The sequence below is a fragment of the Mesoplodon densirostris genome, chromosome 5 (genome assembly GCF_025265405.1).
Source record: "Mesoplodon densirostris isolate mMesDen1 chromosome 5, mMesDen1 primary haplotype, whole genome shotgun sequence".
Lineage (NCBI taxonomy): Eukaryota > Metazoa > Chordata > Mammalia > Artiodactyla > Ziphiidae > Mesoplodon > Mesoplodon densirostris.
Genome location: NC_082665.1, coordinates 123,973,464 through 123,998,857, shown reverse-complemented (window position 1 = coordinate 123,998,857; position 25,394 = coordinate 123,973,464). Strand labels below are relative to the sequence as shown.

The following is a 25,394-nucleotide window of genomic DNA, read 5'->3' as shown; positions in this document are numbered from 1 at the left end:
TACTTCTGCCATGATGCTGTTGTTTTCTATATGTTTTATACCTTATTTCTCCTCATTTCCTCCATTACTGCTTTTTCTTGTGTTTGGTTGTGTTTTTCTGTTTTTGTTCTGTAGTGACCATTTTGGTTCCCTTCTCATTCCTGTTGTGTAAATTTTTAGATCTCTTCTTTGTGGTTATCATAGGGATTAGATGATAAAATTTAAATCCTAAAATTTTAACAATCTACTTCAAGTTGATAACCAAACTTAATTTTATAGCATACAAAATATGTGCTCCTATACTGCTCTTTTTCCCTTTTAATGTTGTGTCATAAATTACATTTTTATACATTGTTGCTCAGTTGTATTAACTTATAATTATTTTTATCCATTTGTTTTTTATATCCTGTAGGAAAGAAAGGGTGGCATCACAAACCTTAAATACAACAATGCTGGCTTTACGTTTGCTCACATATTCACCTTTACTAGAGATCTTTATTTCTTCCCACGGCTTTGAGTTATTGTGTGGTATTCTTTCCTTTCAGCTTGAAAGACTGCCATTAGCTTTTCTTTTATGGTATGTCTAGTTTCAGCTTTTGTGTTTCTAGGAATGTCTTAACTTCTCACTCATTTTCAAAGGAATATTTTGCTAGATATAAAATTCTTGGTTGATAGCCTTTTTTAAAAGCACTTTATATATAGATACAGATATAGATAGATACATATCTATATATACATATCATCCCACTCTTTTGGCCTCCATGTTTTCTGATGAGAAATCATCTATTAATCTTACTGAGGATTCTCTGTTGTGACAAAGTACTTTTCTGTTGTATCTTTCAGGATTCTCTCTTTGTTTTTGTCTTAGAACAGTTTGCTTATAATGTGTGAGTCTCTGAGTTAATCCTACCTAGAGTTAATTGAACTTCTTAGATTTGTAGATATTTGTCTTTCATCAAATTTGGGGAGTTTTTGGCCATTTTTTCTTCAAATATTCTTTCTGCCTCTTTCTTCTATTTCTCAGACTCTCATAATGCATATGTTGATGTGCCTGATGGTGTCATACAGGTTTCTTAGGGCATGCTCACTTTTCTTCACTTTTTTCCTATTTTTGCTCCTCAGACTCCATAATTTCATTTGTCATATGTTCAACTTTGTTATTTTTGTGTTTTGCCTGCTCACACCTGTGGTTGAGCCCCTCTAGTGAATTTTTCAATTCAGTTATTGTATTTTTCAGCTCCAGAAATTCTATTTCCTTTTATTATTTCTACCTCTCTATTGATGTCATTTTGTTGATTTATTCTCTACATGATTTCTTTCCTTTTTTGGTCTATGTTTTCCTTTTGCTCTTTGAACATCCTTAAGACAGTTGTTTCAAAATCTTTGTCTAGTAAATCCAGTTATTTCTGAGGGATAGTTTCTGTCAATTTATTTTCATTCCTTTGACGAGCCATGCTTCCTGTTTCTTTGTATGCTTCATGATTTTGTTGTTTTTGACAACTTGATATTTAAATATTATATTGGTTAATCCAAAAATCAGATTCTCCCCTTCTCCAGGGTTTATTTTCTATATTCTTGAAGACCATTTCAGTCCATTTGTTTAGTTATTCTCCTGAAATATTTTTTATTTTTGCAAAGACTTATAGTCATAGAAGTCTTTATTTCTTAGGTTGTGTTCAGCTAGGATTTTAACAGAGATTTTCTGAATGCCAGGAGCTAAGAAGAGCAACAAAACCCTGAGCCTCTCCTTGTCTTTTCAGATTGTCTCTGCTGCAGCAGTCCTTCATCATTTAGCCAGGCTTGCATTCTTCCTAGTGGTCAGCTTCAGGTGGAAACTTAACGGTCTTCTCAGTTTCTGTATCATCATGCATCTTGCCCTGGGTATGTGCATAGTGTTCTACATTCCCCTGCATACCCAGGTGCTTTTGAATGTCCTAATTTCTCAAAGAAACTCTCGCTAGCTTTTTCTCCCAGGCCTTAGGTGGTCTATTTTATGTTTTGATTGTATTCTTTTGCCCCAGGCATCTGCTGGCTCTTAGTTTGACTTGCAGTGGGTAAAAGAGCAAAACCTACCATTTTTTTTCCTTTTTTTTATTTAGATGAAAAAGAGATGAACATCTTATGTCAGTTCTTCAGGTAGCTCCTAACATGTTAGAATTGATTTACACAATACTTTGAAAATATGGTCTTCTCTCCTCCCTCCAGAACCAGGTACTATTCTCCTGGGAACTAGCTTACTTCTTCAAGACTGCTGCTGATCTAGGGATATGGTAGAACAGGCAAGTAAAAACCCCACAAAGCTTTCCAGTTGCCTTTTTCTTGGCTCATTGTTCACTTGGTTCTTGTAAATCTTTGACTATTCTCCAGAGTCATTACAAAGTTGGTTCCGACAGTTCTAGTTTTTCGACGTTTCTGTGGGAGGATGAGAACTTGGAGTTGTATCTTCTGCCACTCTGCTGATGTCATTCTGCTTTCTTTTTAAAAAGAATTCTGTTCAATATTTAACAAGAATAACAGAAGTATTATCTTCTTAAATTAAAATTGTGCGCTTGAAATGTTATTTATTTAAAATAGTTCCTAAGTATTTGTTTTACATCTGAGTTTCATTATCTAAGTTAATAATTTGAAAATATTATACTAAATATGGCCATTAAATCATTAGAATGTAGATAAATTAACAATGATAGAGAAAATGGAAAATTATTAAATAAACAAATTTCCTGTATTTACTTGAGCACTGGCTCTTAAACCTAATGGGTGGTCCTAGATTTTTAGCATAAATAGTTAGCCTACAGAGCCTGTTGTTTACCTGATTCCTGAAATGAGGTAGTATCCTTTGCACCTACTGTTTTCATAGATGATGCTGAGTTATTATGCTTTGCCTTAACTGTGTCAATGCATGAATATACTTAATTTATAGATTTTTTTGAATCATTCACTTTGAATGGGATTTCAGATTTAACTAAAACATTTCAATAGTAATCCTCATTCATTTAAAAGACACACAAGGTTTTAGGTGTTTACACTCTTCATTTATGCCATATTATCCTATCACAACTAAAATGTGGCTACCCATAAGTTTGCTTTCAACTTAAGTTTGAACCAAATATTTTCCCCTTACTATTAATAATTGATCACACATACATGATGACATTTCTCTAACAATTCAGAGATCAGCCTTTTTAAAACTTATGTAATATTTTTCAGAATTCATACTTAGTACCATGTGATCCTCTAAAACTTGATTTTTTTTTACATGTAAACTGAAGAAGGCACAGTTAAGTAGGTGTGCTTACTTACTGCATTATTCTGGTTGTTTTTAACCTAGCCTTGTTTAAAATCTTCATCCTCCCTTATAAAGCAGATATTTGTGCATAAAAAGCACTCTGGAAATCTACTGTAAACCTTTGTTCAGCATGGTTTCAACAGTGCACAGATAGATACTGTAAATGCTCTTAGCTAAACATGACTACAGTAAAAGCTAAAAAAGGAGTCCAAATTTAATGTATCCTATTTAAGTCACCGTTATACATATTATTGTTTTAATAAGTTAGATACATATATGTTAGGAATTACTAATGGAAAATACTATGCTCTTTGTATCCTCATTAAAAACAATGTAACTATGAGCATATTTTTTTCAAATCAGCCAACTTATTTTAATTATGAATGTTATGAACTCATTTCACAAAGTTACTTACCAATTAATGAGAAATGAATGTGTTATGTAAATTTCAAACTGTAATGGTCACAGATAATTGATGAACCATTCCTACAAATATATATGTTGTACAATCTTACACATACATAGAGCGACATACAAAATTCGTATGTTATATATTGTATATAATTTATGTATTTATTTAAGATTTACTCAGTAAACACATCCATTTTATTTTACTGGCTTAGTTTACATTAAATATTGGAATACCTTTAAAGTCACAATTGTATTTTTAAAATTTACTCTATTGTTAAATTACTTTTCAAGCAAATGAAAGGAACTCTGTTAACATATTTAAGTATTTGTGCTGTTTGGTCATTTAAAGGCCTTTGTGTGAGATTACTTTAAAAATGTATTTTTGCGTGTGTGTGTGTGTGTGTGCGTGTGTGTGCGTGTGTTTGTGTGTTTGGGAGAGAAAGAGAGGGAAAGTCTGAAAACAACCTATGTATCCTTGTTACAGTTACAGCTACCTGACAACTTAGTTCAAGAATCAGAACAGCAACTAAAAACATCATATTAAACTCTCTTGCACCCTCTGTTGTTATTTTTGAGGAACACTACATATACTTTCCCATGGCTGTATTGGCATTAGACTTACTAAAATCCTGATAAAATTAATACTTTGTTATACTTACCTCCAAATTAGGTTGATAGTAAAGTAGCATTTGTTTTTAATTCTTAGTTGGTCTTTTCTTGTGATACAGATATGTTTTTTGTTGTATAACAGCTTAAATGAAAAATGAGCCTTTCTGTTTGTCTTTGATCTCTCCTGGTTACCAGTTTTAAGCCCCTCCAAGTATTTCACACAAATGAAAATCTCTACCGGATATAGCACACTGTATATACCATTTTCCAGAATTAAAAATTCTGTCCGTTCCTTGGTAAACCTTTCAATTGTCAGACAGTTACCTTCCAAAATAAGAGTCTGGAATCGTCCATACTAAAATTAAGAATTTATAACTGTAAAGAACAGATGTTTTCATAAACATTTGCTATAATTAATTTCATCTAGAGGATTGAAGGAACAAAGCAGTTTTTCCCACTTCAAAACTTTATAGCCTTTTCCCCATATAGCAAACTCTGAAATCTTTTCTCTAATATTATTGTGAGAAACAACTGTACCCCTTATTTGGTATGTTTTTGAGAAAGAAAAGCTGCTGCTTTTCCTTATTACAATCCTTTGAGGGTTACATTTAATGTGATGTATTCGTTCTCATACAGGTATAAAATGAAGAAAACTTTTGTGATGTATTTTGATGACAAAACTTTGGTATTTAAAAAACTGAAAATCTCTTAATTATTTGAAGTATTTTATATTTATTATGATAAATATAAGCAGAAGGCAAGAAATATTCCATTGGTGAGATTTTATGTATTTAAGTAATCATAATTTTAATTTTAAAGACAAAGAAAGCTTATATTTTAAATGTATGATATAGTACTTATTCTGTGCTTATTGTGGCACGTTTTACAGGAAATGTGTGCAAGCTGTTAAATAACATGTGTTGTAGGAAATTTTCATTTAGCAAGACAGGGAGAGACTAATTTTCCTTAAATCTTTTTAGTTTATTTATGATAATACCATTAATTTTTTTAAAAAGCAAATGAAGTATGTTTCATGAGTCATCTTACGGTACCCATGTTTTCAAAGAATTAACAGAGTATACTCAACTAGATTGATCTTAAACATTTAAGTGTTTTGGATTATTTTCTTCTATAAAATTTGGCAACATTTTCAAATGCTGTAATCCATTTTAGGGTTTTTGTCTAATGAAAAAAAACCCCCCAAAACCTGAAAGTGTATTTTGAAAAAAAGAGTAGACTTAAAAGTTCAGTAAGTGAGCTCAGACCAATTCTCGTTCTTCTAAACACTTTGGGTGCAGCTGCAAAGATTTTGAAGAGAACCAACATTTTTGACTAGTCAGTCAGCTATAAAATGTGCAAAGAAAAATAGGTAGCTATCATTAAAATTACACTTTAGCTTTCAATAACCATTAATGAGCAACATAATCATATATGTATGGTACCTTAAGTGCTATATTCAGTAATTTAAAATAATCTCACCTCTAAACTGAAAGCTCTGTAATTACTATTTGACTTAACCAGGACCACTGTGATAATCTCCTGTGGTACCTTAGAATGTTCAAAGTGGAGTGAAAGTATAAATAACAATTGAATAAATCATTTAAATTATTAAGATTTAAATATCTTAAAAGTGAATATAACCTGATGTTTGAAAGTTGCATTATAGGAATTAGGAGTATAAAATGTAATCAGATTCTGGTCTATTTAATTTGTTTCTAAGAATAAATGATATATTTAATAGTAGTATCTATGGTTTCCTAAAAACTATACTTTTAAGTATATATTTTAAATTTTAAGCTAAAATCAATTTTCTGTCAGTAAGAATGTATATTTTATATTATGGCATTGGCAAGCATTTGTTTAAACTTCTTTAGCAAATTTATTTTTATTCTATGATCTCTAAACTGATAGGTATGAATTTGTTCTAATCTGATTTTATGAATATGCTTGAGAGGAATTGGTTTTTTTCCTTAAAAGTTTGATATTACTACATGAGGCAGAAATACCTTTTGATGTTGGTTTTTTTTTTTTTTTTTTTTTTTAAACTGCTGAACTTTGCCCACAGTTAAAACATAAAGTTTGGGGAGGACTATTAAGATGTATTAAAAGCTACTTAGAATGCATTCTTTTTTTTTTTTTAACATTTTTATTGGAGTATAACTGCTTTACAGTGGTGTGTTAGTTTCTGCTGTATAACAAAGTGAATCAGCTATACATATACATATATCCCCATATCTCTTCCCTCCTGCGTCTCCCTCCCACCCTCCCTATCCCACCCCTCTAGCTGGTCACAAAGCACCGAGCTGATCTCCCTGTGCTATGCGGCTGCTTCCCACTAGCTATCTATTTTACGTTTAGTAGTGTATATATGTCCATGCCACTCTCTCGCTTTGTCACAGCATACCCTTCCCCCTCCCCGTGTCCTCAAGTCCATTCTCTAGTAGGTCTGTGTCTTTATAGAATGCATTCTTGATCAGCACCTCTCAGCTTTCTGTTCTTCCTCTCTGCAGACCAGCTTCCTAGAGAGTGGAGGACTGGGGGGCCAGGGGGTGAGGTGGGCCGGGGGAGGGTATTCCAAGTCTGCTGTCTGCCTGCTCTCTTTTGACTCTGCCAGTGGACAGGACACTAATAAAAAGTTGCTCTTCGTTTATAAGCGTTAGTTTGTGATTAAATGGTGTATAAATTTTGGTTTTGTCTGTGAGTCATAAGCAGAAGATGGCTGTATTATACTTCATTTGTTCCTGTTTGCAATTACTTCTGTAGTATTCCTATCCAAGTTAGGAGTGGTGGTATTTGTCTATATTTTAACATCAAAATGAATTTTTTGTTTAAAGGACTCTGATTACAAAAGATATTTGGGAGAGGTATAAGGGGATATTTGTTGTTTTGACTCAATAACCGCGTGGAGCTGCCACACAGTAGCTTTTCAACTGAAATACTCAAGTTTCATAATCTCAGTATTTTAAATTTTTTTTCCAGGAGATTCAAATCAAAATGGAAGAAGAACAAGTTCTACTTTAGACTCTGATGGAACTTTTAATTCCTATAGGTAGGTGATGAATACATAGATATATAATATTACAAGATATCTAATCTTACAGGGTTCTAAAAAAATCTGGCAAATGTGAAGAATATTGTGGTATGCAATTGTCCTGCAGACTTATTGAGTAATTGAAAATGTAACATTCTTAGTTATTGAGTAGATGGACTTATTGTAGATATCTGTCGTTATCCTAGAGTAGGATGATTAGAATGAATACATATGTAGTATTAAGCTTCAATATAATCCATTTTTGTTTTTGTTTTTCCAGTATATCTCTTACAGTACTAAAGGTTTCCTTTGTTTAAGTTTCCTGCTAATACAGAGTGTACTGCTTGTGAGCATCTCAGAGAGTATAAAATATAATCCATGGTTACATTAAGTGCTGTTTGTTAACATCCCTTTTGGCTCTTCAGCAAACAGGGCAGTTACATCTCAATTAACAATTTTTAAAAAGGATACAGCAATTAAGGAAACATGCATCTTATCTAGTTATTTGTTAATATTCTCTTTATAACTTGAATTTGCTTGAGTAAATGTTTATATATTTTATATCTTCTTAACAGGGAAACCTAGGAAGAAGAAAGATTAATGTATTTCCAGTAATATTTGAAAATTCATATACTGAACCAAAGTGATGTAAGAACTAGGTTGTTTTCTTTTGGGGAATAAAAAGTAGAGATCGAGTAATAATACATTTTGGCATTATAGGTAACAGTGCAGATTCTTGAAGAAATACTTTAATTGGAGTACATTGTCCTTATGGTTCATAAGTTCTGATACTTGTGTGTTGATGCTATAAAATATATGCAAAAACCACTGTACACTTGGAAACTCATTTGAATATTAAGCTATAATTCCTTCTTTTCTATAATAAGTATGGAATTTATGCTGAGAATCTTTATCTTTTTCTTGAACACATATTCTGTATACCTAGCTGGAAATGTGTCATTTGTTTCTTCAGATCCCAGGCAAGCTTTTAACATCTAGAGTAGGGCCTTATATTCAGGAAGCACTTAATAAAAGTGTGGTCATTGTGAAAGTTTTTACAGTTTGTTTATGAATTCCAGAAATGAGGTGGTAATTGAGATGCTTGATATCTTTATTTTATACCAGTTGGAGTCTTTATAAATAATCAGTCATTCAGGTGTCACGGGTACTACAGAAGGCTTATGTTCCCATGGTGTTCTATAAGCGTATTATCACAGCAGTAAAAGCTCACGTGTTGTCATTATATTTTCTCTGTACCCATCCTACCTTATAAATGTTGGAGTTCTCCAGTACCTTCTTTTAGTGCTGAAGTGTAATATAAAGTTTGGAATTTGACATATTAAATAATAGGTAGAATCCTCTATCTGAACATGCTGATCACACCAAAAAAAAAGAAAAAAAAAGATGAATATAAAAGATATTTATTTATTTATTTATGGCCATGCTGCACAGCTTACAGGATTTCAGTTCCCCGACCAGGGATTGAACCTGGGCCACAGCAGTGAAAGTGAAGAATCCTGACCACTAGACCACCAGGGAACTCTCTATAAAAGATATTTAAATAAATACTCATGTTTGTCATGTAACTGAGGAATGCTAAGATGATGATATGTGTGAAATCCATGGTAGAAGTATCAGTATTAGGTATAAATACAGTTTAAAAAAATCCAAGACAAAAGGAAAATAAAGATGTATTTCAAAGGCAGGAAAACCCATATGTATATATCAATTTCATTGGTGAATTATACTTCATACCTACATTTGTAATTAGCTAATTATAGTAACTAATGGACAGCAAGTTAAGAGAAATGTGTTAATATGAAGGCACAGTGTTATCTGGTAGTTTATTTTGTTCTTGAGTAGTTTGAAGATTAAAGTATCTTATTTAATTGATAAATATTGAATTATTTTGAATGATAATTGTACTTTGAAAATGAACTCCTAATACAACTTTGCACAGTAAATACTAATGTTGTTAACTAATATAGTTTTAATCAATGCCTGTCAGTGTTGTAATGTTAGGATATTAATTTATTGTTGTAAGTAAAAAGGCAAGATAAAAAGCTCAGGTAGTACAATGTATAAAAATGAGCTTTTAATAGTTGGCAGGCCAGTGCTGTTATTAAATAGTATTATAGTATTTAAGGTGTGAAATGAATATTTTTCTACTGAGTAGGCAATAGCTCTTACAATATAGTGAGCTTACTTGTGAATTTGACACTTGGGTTAAATGCAGAATTCATAGGAGCACAGCTTTAGGGTATATTTTCATATCAGGTTAACTGATAAAACCCAGGAATTGTTGCAGAATCGCACTAAAATGGCAACAGAATTGTCAATAAAATTTACTTTTGAAAATGAAAATTATTTTTCCATTACTATCGGAACTCTTTTAAAGCAAGTAGAAATAGATTATTAGAAAAATGTGAATGTTCCAGCCGTCAAATATCTTTAGCCTAACAAGTCTACCTTTGTGTTTTAAACCACCTCAGAAAGCCTGACCTTTCTTCGCAGATAATTCTGGCTGTCAACCTAGTACTAGGATACTCAAGCTATATATGCTGTGCCTTGGGATAATGATTAGCTCTAATTTTTTATCTGTAGAATGGACATTATAATGTCTGACCTGCTTCCTTCTCACAACTGTTTTAAAGATCGAGGTAGGACTGTATAAGATAAAGCCTTCTGAAAATCTAAATGCAAAGCCATGCATTAATATTATTAATTCTTTGTGCTTACCTCATGTGAACTGGCAACTTTGCTGCCTTAGTGTTCACTTAACCTTCCACATGTGTACCCTTTTTATAGCATGTGCCAAGTTTTATTAACTTTCCAATTCAGTCTTGAGTTGGTCACCTAAGTCTATATTCTTTCCATTATTTGTTTTTATTATTGTGGTCTTAGATGGTCAGTTACAAGAGGGCACAGCCTCTTTTTTTGTTGTTGTTGTTTTGTTTTTTGTTTATTAATAATATCTAAACATAGCGAGTTGGTTCGTATCTTGACTCCAAATGGAGACTTTGGACAAGTCTTAGGCTCAGTTTCCTCACCTTGAATGTGGGGATAATAAAACACATTTGTTACAAGGAGTTAATGGGCTAATGTTGTGTGGCAGATGCTGAATAAATATTAGCTGCTTTTATCTTCCAGTCCATGTCATCCTCATCATTGTCATCATTGTTAATCTTCTGGTATTGTAGAATATTTTTATAGTGCGCTAATGTAGAGACACCAAAAGGAAGATTTAAAAACAAAATGTCTTACAGGAAAGTAACTTGTTTTTTAGCAGAAAGGAGGCTAAGAACAAGCTTAACCTGAGGCTTGATACTCTGTCTCTGCTGTATATTCCAGGTTGCCTTTGTATAACACATTTGTACACATAGTAGAGATAAGAGGAAGATGTTTTATTATGAGTACAAAGTCAGAGGTGGATTTTTGGAATTTTGACAAAGTTTGAAATTTACAATCAATGGACCGTATCTATAGCTTTATGTGCCTAAGGCTCATAGATTTGTTTTTCAGAGGCTAGGAGGTTTCACTTTGGATTTGTGTCTCTTGTGGTTTGCTTCATTGATTCAGATAGAGTACAGCTGCATTTAACTCCTAAGGCACCAGTATGATGATTATATGGTGCCTGGGTAATAGCTACATCTTGTTTTGGAAGTTTCTGTTAAAATTTAATTGTTTATCTCCCAACTAATTTGCAGGTGATGTGGTAAAAATGGAGAGATTAGAATTGAGAAGATATTACTGGTTTATGCAGTATACCTTGTGCTTTTTAAAGACTAGTGTTAATGTTTTCTGTTAGATTAAATGAGCTTTCTCTGTTTCTTATTTCACCATTAAATCTGAGACCCTTTCAAACTGAGGGTATGAAAGCAGAGAAGTAGTTTGCCGATGAACAGTTTGCAGTAGATGTTTAACTTAGTGACTGTAGCACAGGGCCACATGGTAGGAGCGTTCTATCCCCATCCCCCCTCCTCTTCCCAAGGGCAGCTGACCTTCTCCTCTCCAAAGAGGCGAGCCCCTTGCCAGCACATATGACTACAGACTATTACATTAATCTGTTTAGCTGTAGTACCAGCTGCTTGCATGTTTTTAATTATCTTATTAGATGGTATAACAGTGACCTATGAAATAAATTGAAGGTGAGCATTTAAAAATTTTCCCTTTTTTACCCTATGTTTTTAAATATCTTGATTGATCAAATTATGATATTCTGCAAAAGTTTATTGGAAGTCTGTATGGTTTTTTGAGTCAGTGTAAAGCTTTTAAAAGTATAATGTTATAATTACCAGTATAAAAATAACTTAATTTTTACCTCATTTTTGAAAGAGGCTGTGTTTATGTAGCCACAAGTTCATGTTAAAATCTGTTGTTTTAAGAGTCAATTTAGAGAAAACTCAGACCAGTTATTTTGAGTTTCTCTGGGAAACTCAAAATATTGCTTAAATTTCAGACAACATCTTGGCATTGTATAAATGGCATAGGATGGAATATAAATCATTTTGGATTATTTTAAAATAATTTTGTCTATTTAACTCTGATTTTCTAGATTCTGTGTATTCAGTGGTAAATCATCTTAGCTGACTCTAATTATTTTTACAATTTAATTTCACATGGTACTTTTTTTTTTTGTGGTACACGGGCCTCTCACTGCTGTGGCCTCTCCCGTTGTGGAGCACAGGCTCCAGACACGCAGGCTCAGCGGCCATGGTTCACGGGCCCAGCCGCTCCGTGGCATGTGGGATCCTCCTGGACCGGGGCACAAACCCGTGTCCCCCCTGCATCGGCAGGCAGACTCTCAACCACTGCACCACCAGGGAAGCCCACGTGGTACCATTTTTGAGTGTATTTTCCCAAGCTGTGCCATTAGTAAAAATGTATTTCTTCTGGATTTTGACAATTGGGTAATTTTCAAATAATACCTTAAATGCTGACTACAAGAGACAGTTCAAAATAATAACGACCAGTGATTGTTCAGTTATAAGTCATAGCTGATCAACAAAACTTGTAATGATTTAGTTAGTCAGAAACCCTGATGTTGAATTAAAAAACAAAGATAGTTGAATGCAAAAAAGAATTGCAAAATACTTATGTGTGTCTTTTGAATTAGCAAATCCTACAGCTGGCATAACAGGGTGACTTGAGCCTTGAAAAATGTGTAGTCCTTGAATAAGGACTATAAACTACACACTGTTTTTTTTTTTAACTAAGAAATATTCATTCTTTTTGGTTTCATAGTTTTTTCCCTCTAAAGAAAGACCAAGTTTCATATTTCAAAAGAAGTTTTTTTGAAGAACTAAGGGGAAAATTTCCCCTTTATATATTTTATTTTCTTTTAAGGAAAGAAAATAAAAAGCCACTTGGCACTAAAGTCCTGATGGCATTATTTCTTGATATATATATATGTATATATATATATATATATATTAACATCTTTATTGGAGTATAATTGCTTTACAATGGTGTGTTAGTTTCTGCTTTATAACAAAGTGAATCAGCTATGCGTATACATACATCCCCATATCTTCTTCCTCTTGCGTCTCCCTCACACCCTCCCTATCCCACCCTTCTAGGTGGTCACAAAGCTCCGAGATGATCTCCCTATACTATGCGGCTGCTTCCCACTAGCTATCTGATTTACACTTGGTAGTGTATATATGTCCATGCCACTCTTTCAGTTTGTCCCAGCTTACCCTTCCCCCTCCCTGTGTCCTCAAGTCCATTTTCTATGTCAGCGTCTTTATTCCTGTCCCGCCCCTAGGTTCATTAGAACCAATTTTTTTTTTTTAGATTCCATATATACGTGTGAGCATATGTTATTTGTTTTTCTATTATTTCTTGATATTGATCAGAGCTTCCACAGTTGCCTCCCTTTCTCAGTATGGTGTATTCTGTAGCCCACAGAGTCAAAGGCTGTTTAAGTTGGTTAAAAGTTTAAAAAATATATAGTTGGTTTAGCTTTTTGAATTTAAAAGTTGTCTTTTTCTGAATAAGGAAGAAAACCATTAATTTGAACTTTCTTTAGTCAGTGAGGAAATTTTTTAAATTAGGCTTCAAGTTTTATCACAAACTTTATGTATCCTACTTACATGTAATTAATAATTTGGGAGGATGTGGGAAATATCCTTACATCATTTACATTTATTGTTGGTATAGTACCTTCCTCCTCACCCCGATTTGTATGTAAGAGGGTCATATGTCTCTTGAAATGACAATGAAGCAGTGATTCAAAATATTAGAGATAATAGGGCAAAAGCATACTTTGGATTTAAAATTAGAAATCTAGGTTCTGGTTATGCTCTTAGAATGATAAAAATTTGTTAATCTATTATTTTTAGGAATACGGAATTTTAGAAACAATTTAATTATTGAAAGTTATACTGTATTAGTTTGTTTGGGCTGCTGTAACAAAATACCAGAGACTAGGTAGCTTATTAATAACAGAAATTTATTTCTCACAATTTAGAGGCTGGGAAGTTCAAGATTAAGATGCTGGTAGATTTGATGTTTGATGGAGCCCACTTCCGGGTTCATAGATGAGTCTTTTCACTGCGTTCTCACTTGGCTGTAGGGGCAAGAAAGATCTCTGGGAGCCTCTTTTGTAAAGGCACTAATTCCATTCATTAGGGCCCAGCCCTGATGACTTAATCACCTCCGAAAGGCCCCACCCCTAAACACTGTCACATTGGGTGTCAGGATTCAGAACATGAATCTGTGGGGGCCACATTCAGTCCATAACACATGCTAAAGATAATCAAGACCAAACTGAATTCCCCATCCCACTCCTTCTCCACCCACTCATCTTAAGTTCCTGAGACCTTGCCTTTTAAATTATTTTTCCAGGATATAGCTTAGTAAATAGATGAAAGAGGAGGACCTAGAATTAGGGTTTCTTTCCTGATTCTTAGAAAGTTGCTTTCCCCACTTTGATGTGATGCCTGTAGTTTGTTGAGAATCTATATAATTATATGACACTGACTCTTTAAGTTTTTAAGAATAAATACATAATTTAGGGAAACAGTTTAGAAAAAATAAACAGATAGAAAATAAGACAGAATAAAGTTTACATCTTAGCTCCAGCACTTACTGACTGTGTGATCTTAGGCAAGGTAATTAACCTTCCTGATTCCTAATTACTTCATTTGTGAAGCTGGAGTATTAACAGCTCCTATATCACAGAGTTGTAGAGGACAGACCTACAAATGTGTAGAACTGCTGAACCAGTCACCTAACACATAGTGAGTAACAATACTACTTTCTTTCTTTTTTCTCTCTTTTCTAAAACTTCCTTTAAGTTTTTTTTTTTTTTTTTTTTTTTTCGGTACGTGGGCCTCTCACTGTTGTGGTCTCCCCCGTTTCGGAGCACAGGCTCCGGACGCGCAGGCTCAGCGGCCATGGCTCACGGGCCCAGCCGCTCTGCGGCATGTGGGATCTTCCCGGACCGGGGCACGAACCCGTGTCCCCTGCATCAGCAGGCGGACTCTCAACTACTGCGCCACCAGGGAAGCCCCCCTTCCTTTAAGTTTTAATCAACTTTTTCACCTAACAAAGTTGGCCTTCATCTCAGAAAAGTATTTTAAATTTACTCATTTTATTTATTTTTGGCTGCATTGGGTCTTCGATGCTGCGCGCAGGTTTTCTCTAGTTGCAGCGAGCGGGGGCTACTCTTTGTTGCGGGGCATGGGCTCTAGGCACGCGGGCTTCAGTAGTTGTGGCACACGGGCTCAGTAGCTGTGGCGCAAGGGCTTAGTTGCTCCTTGGCATGTGAGATCTCCCTGGACCAGGGATCAAACCCGTGTCCCCTTCCTTGGCAGGCGGATTCTTAACCACTGCGCCACCAGGGAAGTATTTTAAAATTCTATGTAGTTTTAAAGTGGCAATAAATTTCTGATGTTTGATTTGATGGACAATTTATACATCTCAAAGATATAGTTTAAGGGTGAAATTTACATAGAATATTTTAATAAAATTAGTATTTAATATTTGTCTCTTTTCTATATCAGATTACCTTGCCTTTTGAGGGAAAGTGGCAGTGGTTAATAATCCTATTTTTTCATTTATTATTAATCCAGAGCTTTCAAAATTGCTTTTCTGACATTTGTTTACATATATATAAGCAAATATATATATATATAAACATCCATTTCCATTCCGGCATATGGAAAAACCCAAACGAACTTTTTGGCCAACCCAAATATATATGAAAGTTTGTTGTTGTTCATCATGAGACCTAATGTATCTTCATTCATTCTGCAGATCGTTATTCTGCACCCATTACAGGCCAGCCAGTGTGCTAGACAAAGATTAAAACAAAGACCCTGTTCTTGGTGCACTTGTGATCTAGGAGGGGAGACAGACATGGAAGCAACTAGCATACGTGAGGACTGGTGTCATCGTGGGGGCATTTTACCAAGAACTAGGGGAATACCAGATGGGCTAGTTAATATTGAGGGTGAGTTGTGGTTGGGAGGATAGATAAGTTTGCTAGACAAAGTAGATGAACAGGAGTTTTCTGTGAGGTGAACGATATGAACAAAGACATTCTTCATTTTCTACTTCAGCAATGCATTCTTTGGGGGTTTGGGGCACTCAGAATGGGTAGATTCGGTTGGCCTTGTATTTGTCAGTGACAAACTCATACAACATGGGTATTTACATATAACTGTTTCATTGTGGTGACATTGTTACTTTGCAGGAACTGCTATTTTGACAGTAGATTTCAGTGTATCATAGATGTTTGATACATCTAAATCAGTGATCAAAAATGTTAACTGGGAGTTGAAAATGTGAATCTTTAAATTGCACAAAATTATATGAAATAGTTGATAATGTTACAATTGAGAGTGAATATTACGTGCCTAGAAATAAGGGAGAAATCAGTAAACCAGCTATGGAATAAAATTAGCCTGGTAATGAGAGAATATTTGAAAATTAAAAAGATGTCCTAGCATCATCTGAACATATGGACCTAGTTTTCATTCCATGATTATAGAGGCACTTTTCTGAGATAGATATAGAAGTAGTTTAGTCTGGTAGACATATTCTCAAGGAGTTTCAAAGATTGTATTTCCAGCTACTTGTTCAGATTAGAAAACTAATTTGGATGACATGACCAAGTCTCTGAACCCATCTGAAGCAAAGCAGAATAGTTGCACACCGTCTCTTCACTCTCACTCCAGTGTTTAACATGCTTCTAGATCTTAAAGCTCCCTTGAGTGGTAGAGCCCCACTGTCACTGAATCAGGCACAGAGTTCTGGTTGTTTGGATCTTATTCGGTTCACAAGAATAAATTTATAATCTCCAAAGTAACTCCTGTCCTTTGCTTGCCCGTCCCTCTCCACAGGCACCACAGGGCCACGCTCAGAGCCTGAGTCTCTCCTTTGTATTCTGACCTCATTTATTCCCACCTGAGAGATCTGGGGTAGGGTGGAGGGGGTAGGATAAATTAAGAGAGCCGGAGTGGTCTGTTTGGCATTTTGAACACTGCTCCCACCCCCTTTTCTCCTGCTGCCCCTGAGCTGCTGATGGAGCCTGCTCCCTAGAGAAGGAGCCCATTTTCCTGCCTCTGTCTCTCTAGGCACCATTCCTAATTATAGTATTTTTAAAAGTTCTGTAGAAAAAATGAAAATTTTCTTCCGGGGCTGATTTTCAATCTTATAGTAGCATTCCACGCAACAACTTTACGAAAACATCCCGCTCTCGTTCATTATAAAGATATCTGTGGTCGTATAATTAATTGTTTTGTGGCATCCATTTGGGAATATCTGAATTATCACAAGTATGAACTAACAGAACAGCAAATAACAAAGTAACGAAAGGTCTTTTATGAAGTCAGGACTAGATTTGGGTTCTTTTGAAGTACATGAACTTTCAAATGACAGAATTTCAGCAGTGGAGAATATGTCTGCATATTAACAGAGGATTTTTTATGAAGCATAATTTAATTTGGGCAAGGAGGTCGTGAGAAAACCACTCGTCTTCCACTGTGACATGGAGCAGCTGTTTCAAAAAATTGGTGCGAGAAGTACCGCTGCCACTGGTGTTCAGGCCTGCATGGGAAGCAGCGTGCGGGCTGGAACCGGGTCTCCACATCCTGATTCCTCCACTTCAGTGTCTCCCAGTGTCTAGTGTTGAGAAAAGGGATCTCCCCTCTTTTCTTTGTAGATGCAGTAACATATCAGTTATTTAGAGGTCAAATTTCTAATATCTTCACCCAAGGAAGATGTAATCAGAAAGTTAGAAATGGAGAAAATGTTAAAATAGCCAAAGAATTTGTTTATTTAGGTAGATTTAGTCACAGGAAAGCCCTTCCAGTTCTCAAAGTGCTTCCACTTACCTAGTTTCTCTTTTTTTTTTTCCTTGAAAAAGGATAATATAGTTTATGTTATTGAAATAGGCTAGAATGTATGACAGTTCAAAGTTTACTTTGTTGTCTTGGTTTTAGAAAAGAAAAAGTGAGCAAGTGACAGGGGTGGAGATTTAGGATTTCTGAAAGCTAACATATTATTTTACGAATCGATAGCTGATCACCTGAAAACAATGGCCATGAGAGAAATGCCACTAAAAACAGAATGGAAAACTCCAAAAGCCAAGCAGTGTGGAGTTATTTAATGTAGAAGCAAATAGCCATGCATTCCCCAAATGTATCACATCTGGAAAAAACTCCTTTAAGTTTTAGAAACGTTTTGGTACTCTCAACATTTTTGAGTTGAGAAAATAGCATACATTGGCCTTTCATCATGCTGGGTAAATTAGGTATTCAAGCATGGATTTTTAAAATCAGTGCATTTTTTTTTCTTTTTAACTATAAATGAGTGATGTTTTCTAGTCACCCTGGGGTTGGGGGTATTTCCTTATTTTTCCAGGGGCCCATGTAAAGTTGTTTTCCCAGGTACATTAGTCTAACAAATTATAAAGTACACATTGACCTTGAATTAAAGTTTATTTGATCACGTGGCCCGCTGATCTTCATTTTAAATTACCATTTCCTGGATCTTTGAGCCAGTCACTTGCCAAGTATGGTTATAATATGCTCATAGTCCAAACCTCAGGTCTGATACTTTCCAGTATCGATCATTTTTGGTTACTTATAGATGTACCACTGTCATCACTAAAGATCTGCTTTTCTAACTTTTATGTGTGTGAGTGTGTGTGTGTATGTGTGAGTGTGCGTTTATGTGTGAGTGCACGTGTGTGTGAGTGTTTGTGTGTGAGCGTGTTGTGTGTGTGTGAACGTGTGTTGTGTGTTAGCGTGTGAATGTGAGTGTGTGTGTGTGAGTGTGTATGTGTGAGTAAAGAGGGAGGTGGAAGGAAGCAGGAGGCAGAGAGTGGTGATGGAGACAGAAACACAGTGGGAGGCAGTGAGCTAGGAGACGAAAAAGGAAAAAAGAAAAAATAACTTTTACATGTATATCTGATTTTACTTAGAGTGAATTTTTTTTTTTTGCGGTACGCGGGCCTCTCACTGTTGTGGCCTCTCCCGTTGCGGAGCACAGGCTCCAGACGCGCAGGCTCAGCGGCCATGGCTTACGGGCCCAGCCACCCCGCGGCATGTGGGATCCTCCCGGACCGGGGCCCAAACCCGTGTCCCCTGCACCAGCAGGCGGACTCTCAACCACTGCGCCACCAGGGAAGCCCCCAGAGTGAATTTTATACGGTGTTACGTCTCTCATAGAATCATCTTGATTTTTTAACCACTTGTATAGTCTAGCTTTTAATGTATTTCTGTCTTCTTTCCCCAGGGACACTATATGAGTATGTATCATGTGCATATTTATCTTTACATCTCTTGAACCTTTTTAGTTGGTACTTTAAAAGGGAATGCATATATGAATGGTTTATCATCCTAAAACAGTTTCACTGTCTGATATAGGAACCACTAGTGACATGGGGCTGAGTTTAGGTTTAAATTAATTAAAATAAGACAATAAACAGTTGTAATTCAGTTGCACTAGCCATATTTCACTTGTTTAGTAGCCACGTGTGAGTAGTGATTACCATATTGGATGGTCAGATAGAGGACATTTCTGTCATCTTAGGAAGTTCTGTTGCATAGTGCTGGTCATCAAATGAATGATGGATTCAGTTAAAATATAATCCACTTAAATCTTTTTAAGAGAAAGTATTTATTTCAAAAGTACATGTATTTCTATATGTGTTATTCCCTACAAGTCAACCCCGTCTTGGAAAACATGGTTTAAGAAACAGGATTGACTTTAAATTAGGACATCAGATTTTGGGAAATAAATGCTTTCTTCTAAATGACTAGAAAATAATTTGTTTTCAGTTCTGTATTTCCATTGCAGTATTGTTTACATCATAGACTGTGTGGTAAATTCTTTTTCATATAGAAAATAAGATATCAAGTCCATGCTGGTTATCACCAATAACAAGGAAAACGAGGGCGGGACGGGGGCCAAGAAGGTGGAGGTCTGCAGCGAGGTGTCTTGAAGAAAGGGATTTCCCCTACGTGTTAATTACATAAGAAACATCAGTAAACCATGGAATAGAAAACATTCATTTCAGACAACTTTGTAGCGATTGTCTAGAACAGGTCCTTTTCTCACCTCATTTCTATATGTTTGATCCTTTGATTAGTAATATGACTTTTATAATGTGCTTAATTTTTTATAACCTCATGACACAGCTTTTCTTATTTCTTTTCTAAAAGTACATTTGTTGAGTACTTTTAATATGATCCTGAATTTAGAAGCTCTTAAACACTATATTTTGAAGAAAATAATACATTAAAAAAATTATTATATCTGACAGTCCAAAACTGTTGCTAACTCAGTTGTTATCCACCTTGTGAATATTGACATGGAAGCTCAAGATTTCTCAATTCACAGTTAAATCCAAACCCGAATCAAAACATCATTGTAAATTAATTTTAACAAATCACCACACGCTGAACTATCAGTTGCCTTTGTTTCAATGATGCCTCATCACATGAGAACATTTTTCACCTAGAAATATGAAGAAATCCATTTTAGGCTTGCGAATAATTGTGAGTTGTTTTTGTTTTTATATGTATTTATATATGTATAAGTAATATGCCCTGATGTTTCATTATGGAGGGGAAAAAAAAGCTTTAAATAAAAGTAAGTTTTAAAAAATTCCTGATATAGGAAGCAAAAAAGCCAGTATAGTTTCTAATTGCTTTTTAGAGTCTCTGAGTTCCCTCATTACCTGTGATTTAAGCTAAAAATGAGGTAATTATAGATAACATCAGTGTTTATCTGGTTGATCTTGGCACCTGCAGTCCTAATGTTGTAGCTTACCCAGATCTGGTGCCACACTTTATAGTCTGATGCTGACATACCTAATTTACACTTCTCCTATTTCCTTTGATTTTTAAGTTAGACGTTCCTTGTTCTATTTTGATAGTATTTTAAAAACCACCCCTTTAAAATGGTGTAAAGGCACATACTCTTCTATGTGGAATATTGGAATCATGGTACAGCCCTTTCATTAAGATAAATCTTTCCCTGATATATTTCTATACAGATTAAAAAATTTACTGTGTCCTTTCTCCCTTTGCATTTGATAAAGCAAATATGATCGTAATTAATATGGCAATCTCCTCACATATTGGCATGCACTTTAGGATTATAAAATTGTATAAACCATTGTGTGTCAGATGCAGTTTTCTTACCTGTGGTTCCTCACCTTCAAGTATTCTACCCAACTTGTCTGCCTTAAAGACCACCTTCCTTTGACCTGGCCTTTAGTTCTACCGTTCTACTAGTCTACTGTTCCTCTACTGTTCTACTGTTCCTCTAGTCACATCTCAAAGATGAGATGACGATGGTTGACTGGTGACCTTGTAAACCACAGGGCCATCTCTGAGAGCTCCTGTTCCACCCTGCTGCCCCCAGCTTGTCTGTGACTTCTCGACCTTCCCTGTGGTGACGAGCCCTCCTCTGCTCCACGCAGCAACTTTATTATCAGTAAAAGCCAACGTAGCTCCTCTTGACCAAGTATTGGAGATACTCAGTACTAGACTGTAGTAGTATGTAGTGTGTAGTCTATGAACTCTTCTCAGTTATTGTAATTGTCTGGATTTCTTACGTTAGCTCCACAGAGACATTGTTCCCTGTCTAAATAAAGCCAGAAAATCGGGTGAAACCATCATATAAAGTATAGAGTATAAAGTTATTTTCTCTAGTGTATCCTCATTTGGGACAACAATTCAGAAATTTTTTATTCCAGAATTGCTTCGTCATTTTTGCATTCTTTAGGTTACAAAAGTATTTAAACAATTAAATTGAGAAGGTGCTAACCAGTTTCATACTAATTTTATGTGTGTATCTTGGGAAAATACATTAAAATATATAATTAGAAATAGTTATCTCCTTATGATCATCAGCTGTATTTCTTCACTGCAAATACTAGTTGATTTCCATGTCAAAAAAAAACTTGCAAGAGCCTTAACTACCTAAATAGTTCTTCTTAAATGAAAGGCATCCATTGCTGCTACAAAAATTAATTTCACTTATTTAGAAATTATTGTAGTGTTCATGGCCAATTCTTCCCTGAGGAGCACAGAGGTGTTCTCAGAATCCTGAACACAGTACTTCCAGGGCAGCCACAACTAATCGGCTAACATTGGCAGGGGAAATGAAACAGCCCATTCCTGCCTCTTCTTGCTTAGATGCTGGTTACGTTTTCAGGGACCCAGTGCCTGCAATGCAGAGTCGTTGCCACTAGATGACACTAGTGCGTTATCCAGAGAGTTTTTAAGGCCCAGGTTCCATTTGAGGCGATTATGCACCTAAATGTCCCATGTGTTCTTAAACCACTCACAACATCTGTTGACTTACTTTCTCAGTCCAACTGGTGAAAACTTCTCTCTATACTTTTGGACTTGATGTTCAAACTCTAAAAATGTAAGGAAGAAAATATAAGGTCGCATTCCTATCTTGCCTTGTTGCCAGGGGCCGTTCATGTCCCTTGATGTGTGGAGTATTATGCTTCCCTTTAGTGTTTTCAGCCATGTTATTCTGGAAGGTGCTTTTTCTAATTCTCATTCCATTTCTCTCTTGACAACTTATTTAATTTTTCTGGGCCTCAGTTTTGTCATTCATGGAGGGGGGAGGGGTTAAAATTATTCACCCCAGGAGGGTTGTTGTAGAGGTTAAAAGTGATTTACCCAGAGTATTATATATTTTGAATGGACTTTTTTTAAGCATTTTTGAATGGATTTTTTTTAACATTTTGAGAACATCGCTGCTAGATTTTTGCTGTGACAGACTATATGTTTTCCTGTGTAAGACAAAGTTTAGCAACTACCTTTTCTTTATTTTTTTAATTAAACTGCAAAATTCCACCACTGACTCCTCAGTACTTACTATTGTTTTCCCAGGTCTTCACCTGAGTTCAGGAGTGTTGTCCACCATTTGTATTTGTGATTGGAAAAAACTTTTATTTTTTTCCAGCTCCCTTCAAAGGGCTCAACTTTCTAACATTTTGTCCTCTATAGACTGTTTAACCTCTGACAGCTCAGTTTTTAGGGTGGCATTTCAGTGCCTATGGGGATACTATTTATCATTTTTTATACCGAGTTTTACTTTTTAGATATAAAATTATTTCACCCTCCTCTGCACTGCCAGAGTGCTTTGCCTTAATCATGTGATTATTGGTTTACACATCCATCTACTCCCTTTAACTTTTTAAAATATGCTTTTTCAAATATCTCTGAGTGCTAAGCACACAGTAGGCACTGAATAAATGTTTATTATGTTTACTCTGTATCACCGTTTATTAATGAAGCACCATTCCGTAGAAGAGAAAGACAATTAATATGTTTTCTCGTGGCTTTCATATAGTATCTCTGTTGTTAGAGCTCTCCATCAGTTTGAGATTTGTGCCTTAATTGGAACTATGAGTACCTATGAATAAATTTAAATGATTGTGAATTTCAGAGAGAATGTTTCCATTTCGCATGCCTCAGTCTCCTTTATTCTTTACCAACACCGTAATCAAGGCACAGGGTCTTATTTGAGCTAACAAATAATTATCCTTTATTACGTAAGTGGTGTGTAACTTGACCTTGAAAGGCTCCTGACCTTGACAAGATGGCAATGAATCTCGCCACCAGCTGTGTCTACTTTCACAATGTCTTGGTACCTGTGAATAGGAGCTGATTTTGGAAGAGGCTGGAAGAGTCATTGCCTCACACTTTACCTCTCTGATTGGGAAGGTATTGGCGTTTTCAGGCCACGGAACTGCATGGTCTCGGACAAATTATTCCATTTGAAATCTGTGCTTTCTGTTCATAGACCACAAGCTATTTAAACATAGGCACGTTTTCGGAGCTGTATTCCTGTAACACTCTTTGTCTCGTTTTTTATCCCCTCTTTGAGTATTACTACAAACTGTATAAAAACAAAACTTGAACAGTGAGATGTGGGTAATATATGTGAAACTGTTGGGAAATGGATAATATATTTAAAGTATGATACATAATACAAATGGACTAAAGTGATGTTCCAAAAACTCAAGAATTCAGTGAACATTTCTTTGAACTTGGAGTGGCTAAGGATTGCTTAAGCCTGAAAACAATGGAAAGAGCATCAAGAGGAAATAAAGGTTAGGTTTAAATTATACACAAAAAGCTTCAGCGTGTTGAAAATCAAAATAATTGTGTTAAAAATACATATATATGGGGGCTTCCCTGTGGTGCAGTGGTTGAGAGTCCGCCTGCCGATGCAGGGGACACGGGTTCGTGCCCTGGTCCGGGAAGATCCCACATGCCGCGGAGCGGCTGGGCCCGTGAGCCATGACCGCTGAGCCTGCGCGTCCGGAGCCTGTGCTCCGCAACGGGAGAGGCCACAACAGTGAGAGGCCCGCGTACCGCAAAAAAAAAAAAAAAAAAAAAATATATATATATATATATATATATATATATATATGGCAGACAAAGGTGTGATGTCTTTAAGGTATGAAAAACTCCTCTCGGAACAATAAGCCCAAGACACCAAGATAAAAGCTGTGTTATAATTATTATTAATATTAATTTTCTAAAATGTTATGATATGCCAGTCCCCTTCTAAGGACTATTCATATATTTTAATTCTCATGATAATTATTTGAGGTAGATGCTATTATTATTATTCCATTTTACAGAAAGGAAGTTTTAAAAAAGAAGAAATAAAATGGCCCAAAAGCATGAAAAATTTTCGGTTTTACTAATGATACAAAAGCAAGTGAAATCAAAATGAAATATTATTTTCTTTCATGAATAGGGTGATGGAAATAAGACATTTTCATGGAGCAGTGGTAGGAATTTATTTCTTTCCAGCATAGGGTTGGCCTGTGTGTCGCATTTGTCACGCTTAGCCACAAGCCCCTTCTGACAGAAGCTTGGCGCAGCTGGAGATCAGTGCTGCGGGGCTGAGGCTGGAAGTTCTCCTGCTCGTGGCGTTAGGGAACGTGCCATTACCTCGGCCACTCTTCTGGAAACCTCTGTGGGGAAGATGCAGCTTGCTCTGCAGTCAGGGTTTTGCATGTTAGGTGTGCAGTTGGTTATGATACCGGCTCTAAGATCGCCTTGCGTATGGCTGTCCTTTCTGAACACGAGTTGGGTCTGGCCGGCGACAACTGTGTGTTACAGAGAAGGATGATTGAGGGGTTTAGAGGCTTTCTCTCGCGAGTTGGTCTCTGAAGAGATTGCCAGGCTTGCAGCTTTGATAATAAATTTTACATTATAAGTTTATTGTGGCATTATGGAATCTGAGAGAAATTTCATAAAGCTGCACTCAGTAGCCTCAACTGTTGACAAATGGTTCTTGATGTTTAGTTTGGTACCAGACACAGGGAATATAGGTTTGCTTCCTTTATTCAAACTCAGTAAATGGTTTGGGACAATTAATTTCCAATTGTTTCCCAGTAGGGCAGATTTACTTGTATATTAATGAGGCACAGGTGTTGGGCCCCTGGTGTCTGCATGCCTGGGAGGCATATTTCAGTTGTTTATCTCCTCAGCCATAGGTACAGGCGGCAGGGTACTCAAGCTTGCCTTTCACAGTTTTTACAGTGAGGCTTTTAAATTTTTTTGATGTTTTTTTCAC

General features: G+C 35.7%; 1 protein-coding gene across 3 annotated transcripts in view; it reads left to right on the top strand.

The window, feature by feature from the left end:
• The window catches only part of TBC1D5 (TBC1 domain family member 5), a 545,992-nt gene that overhangs the window by 256,436 nt on the left and 264,162 nt on the right, over positions 1 to 25,394 (top strand). For all 3 annotated transcript variants that reach the window (XM_060099476.1, XM_060099475.1, XM_060099477.1), the window contains one exon: positions 7,265 to 7,334. In XM_060099476.1, the coding sequence (XP_059955459.1) occupies positions 7,265 to 7,334 (70 nt within the window). The remainder of the gene's footprint in view (positions 1 to 7,264; positions 7,335 to 25,394) is intronic.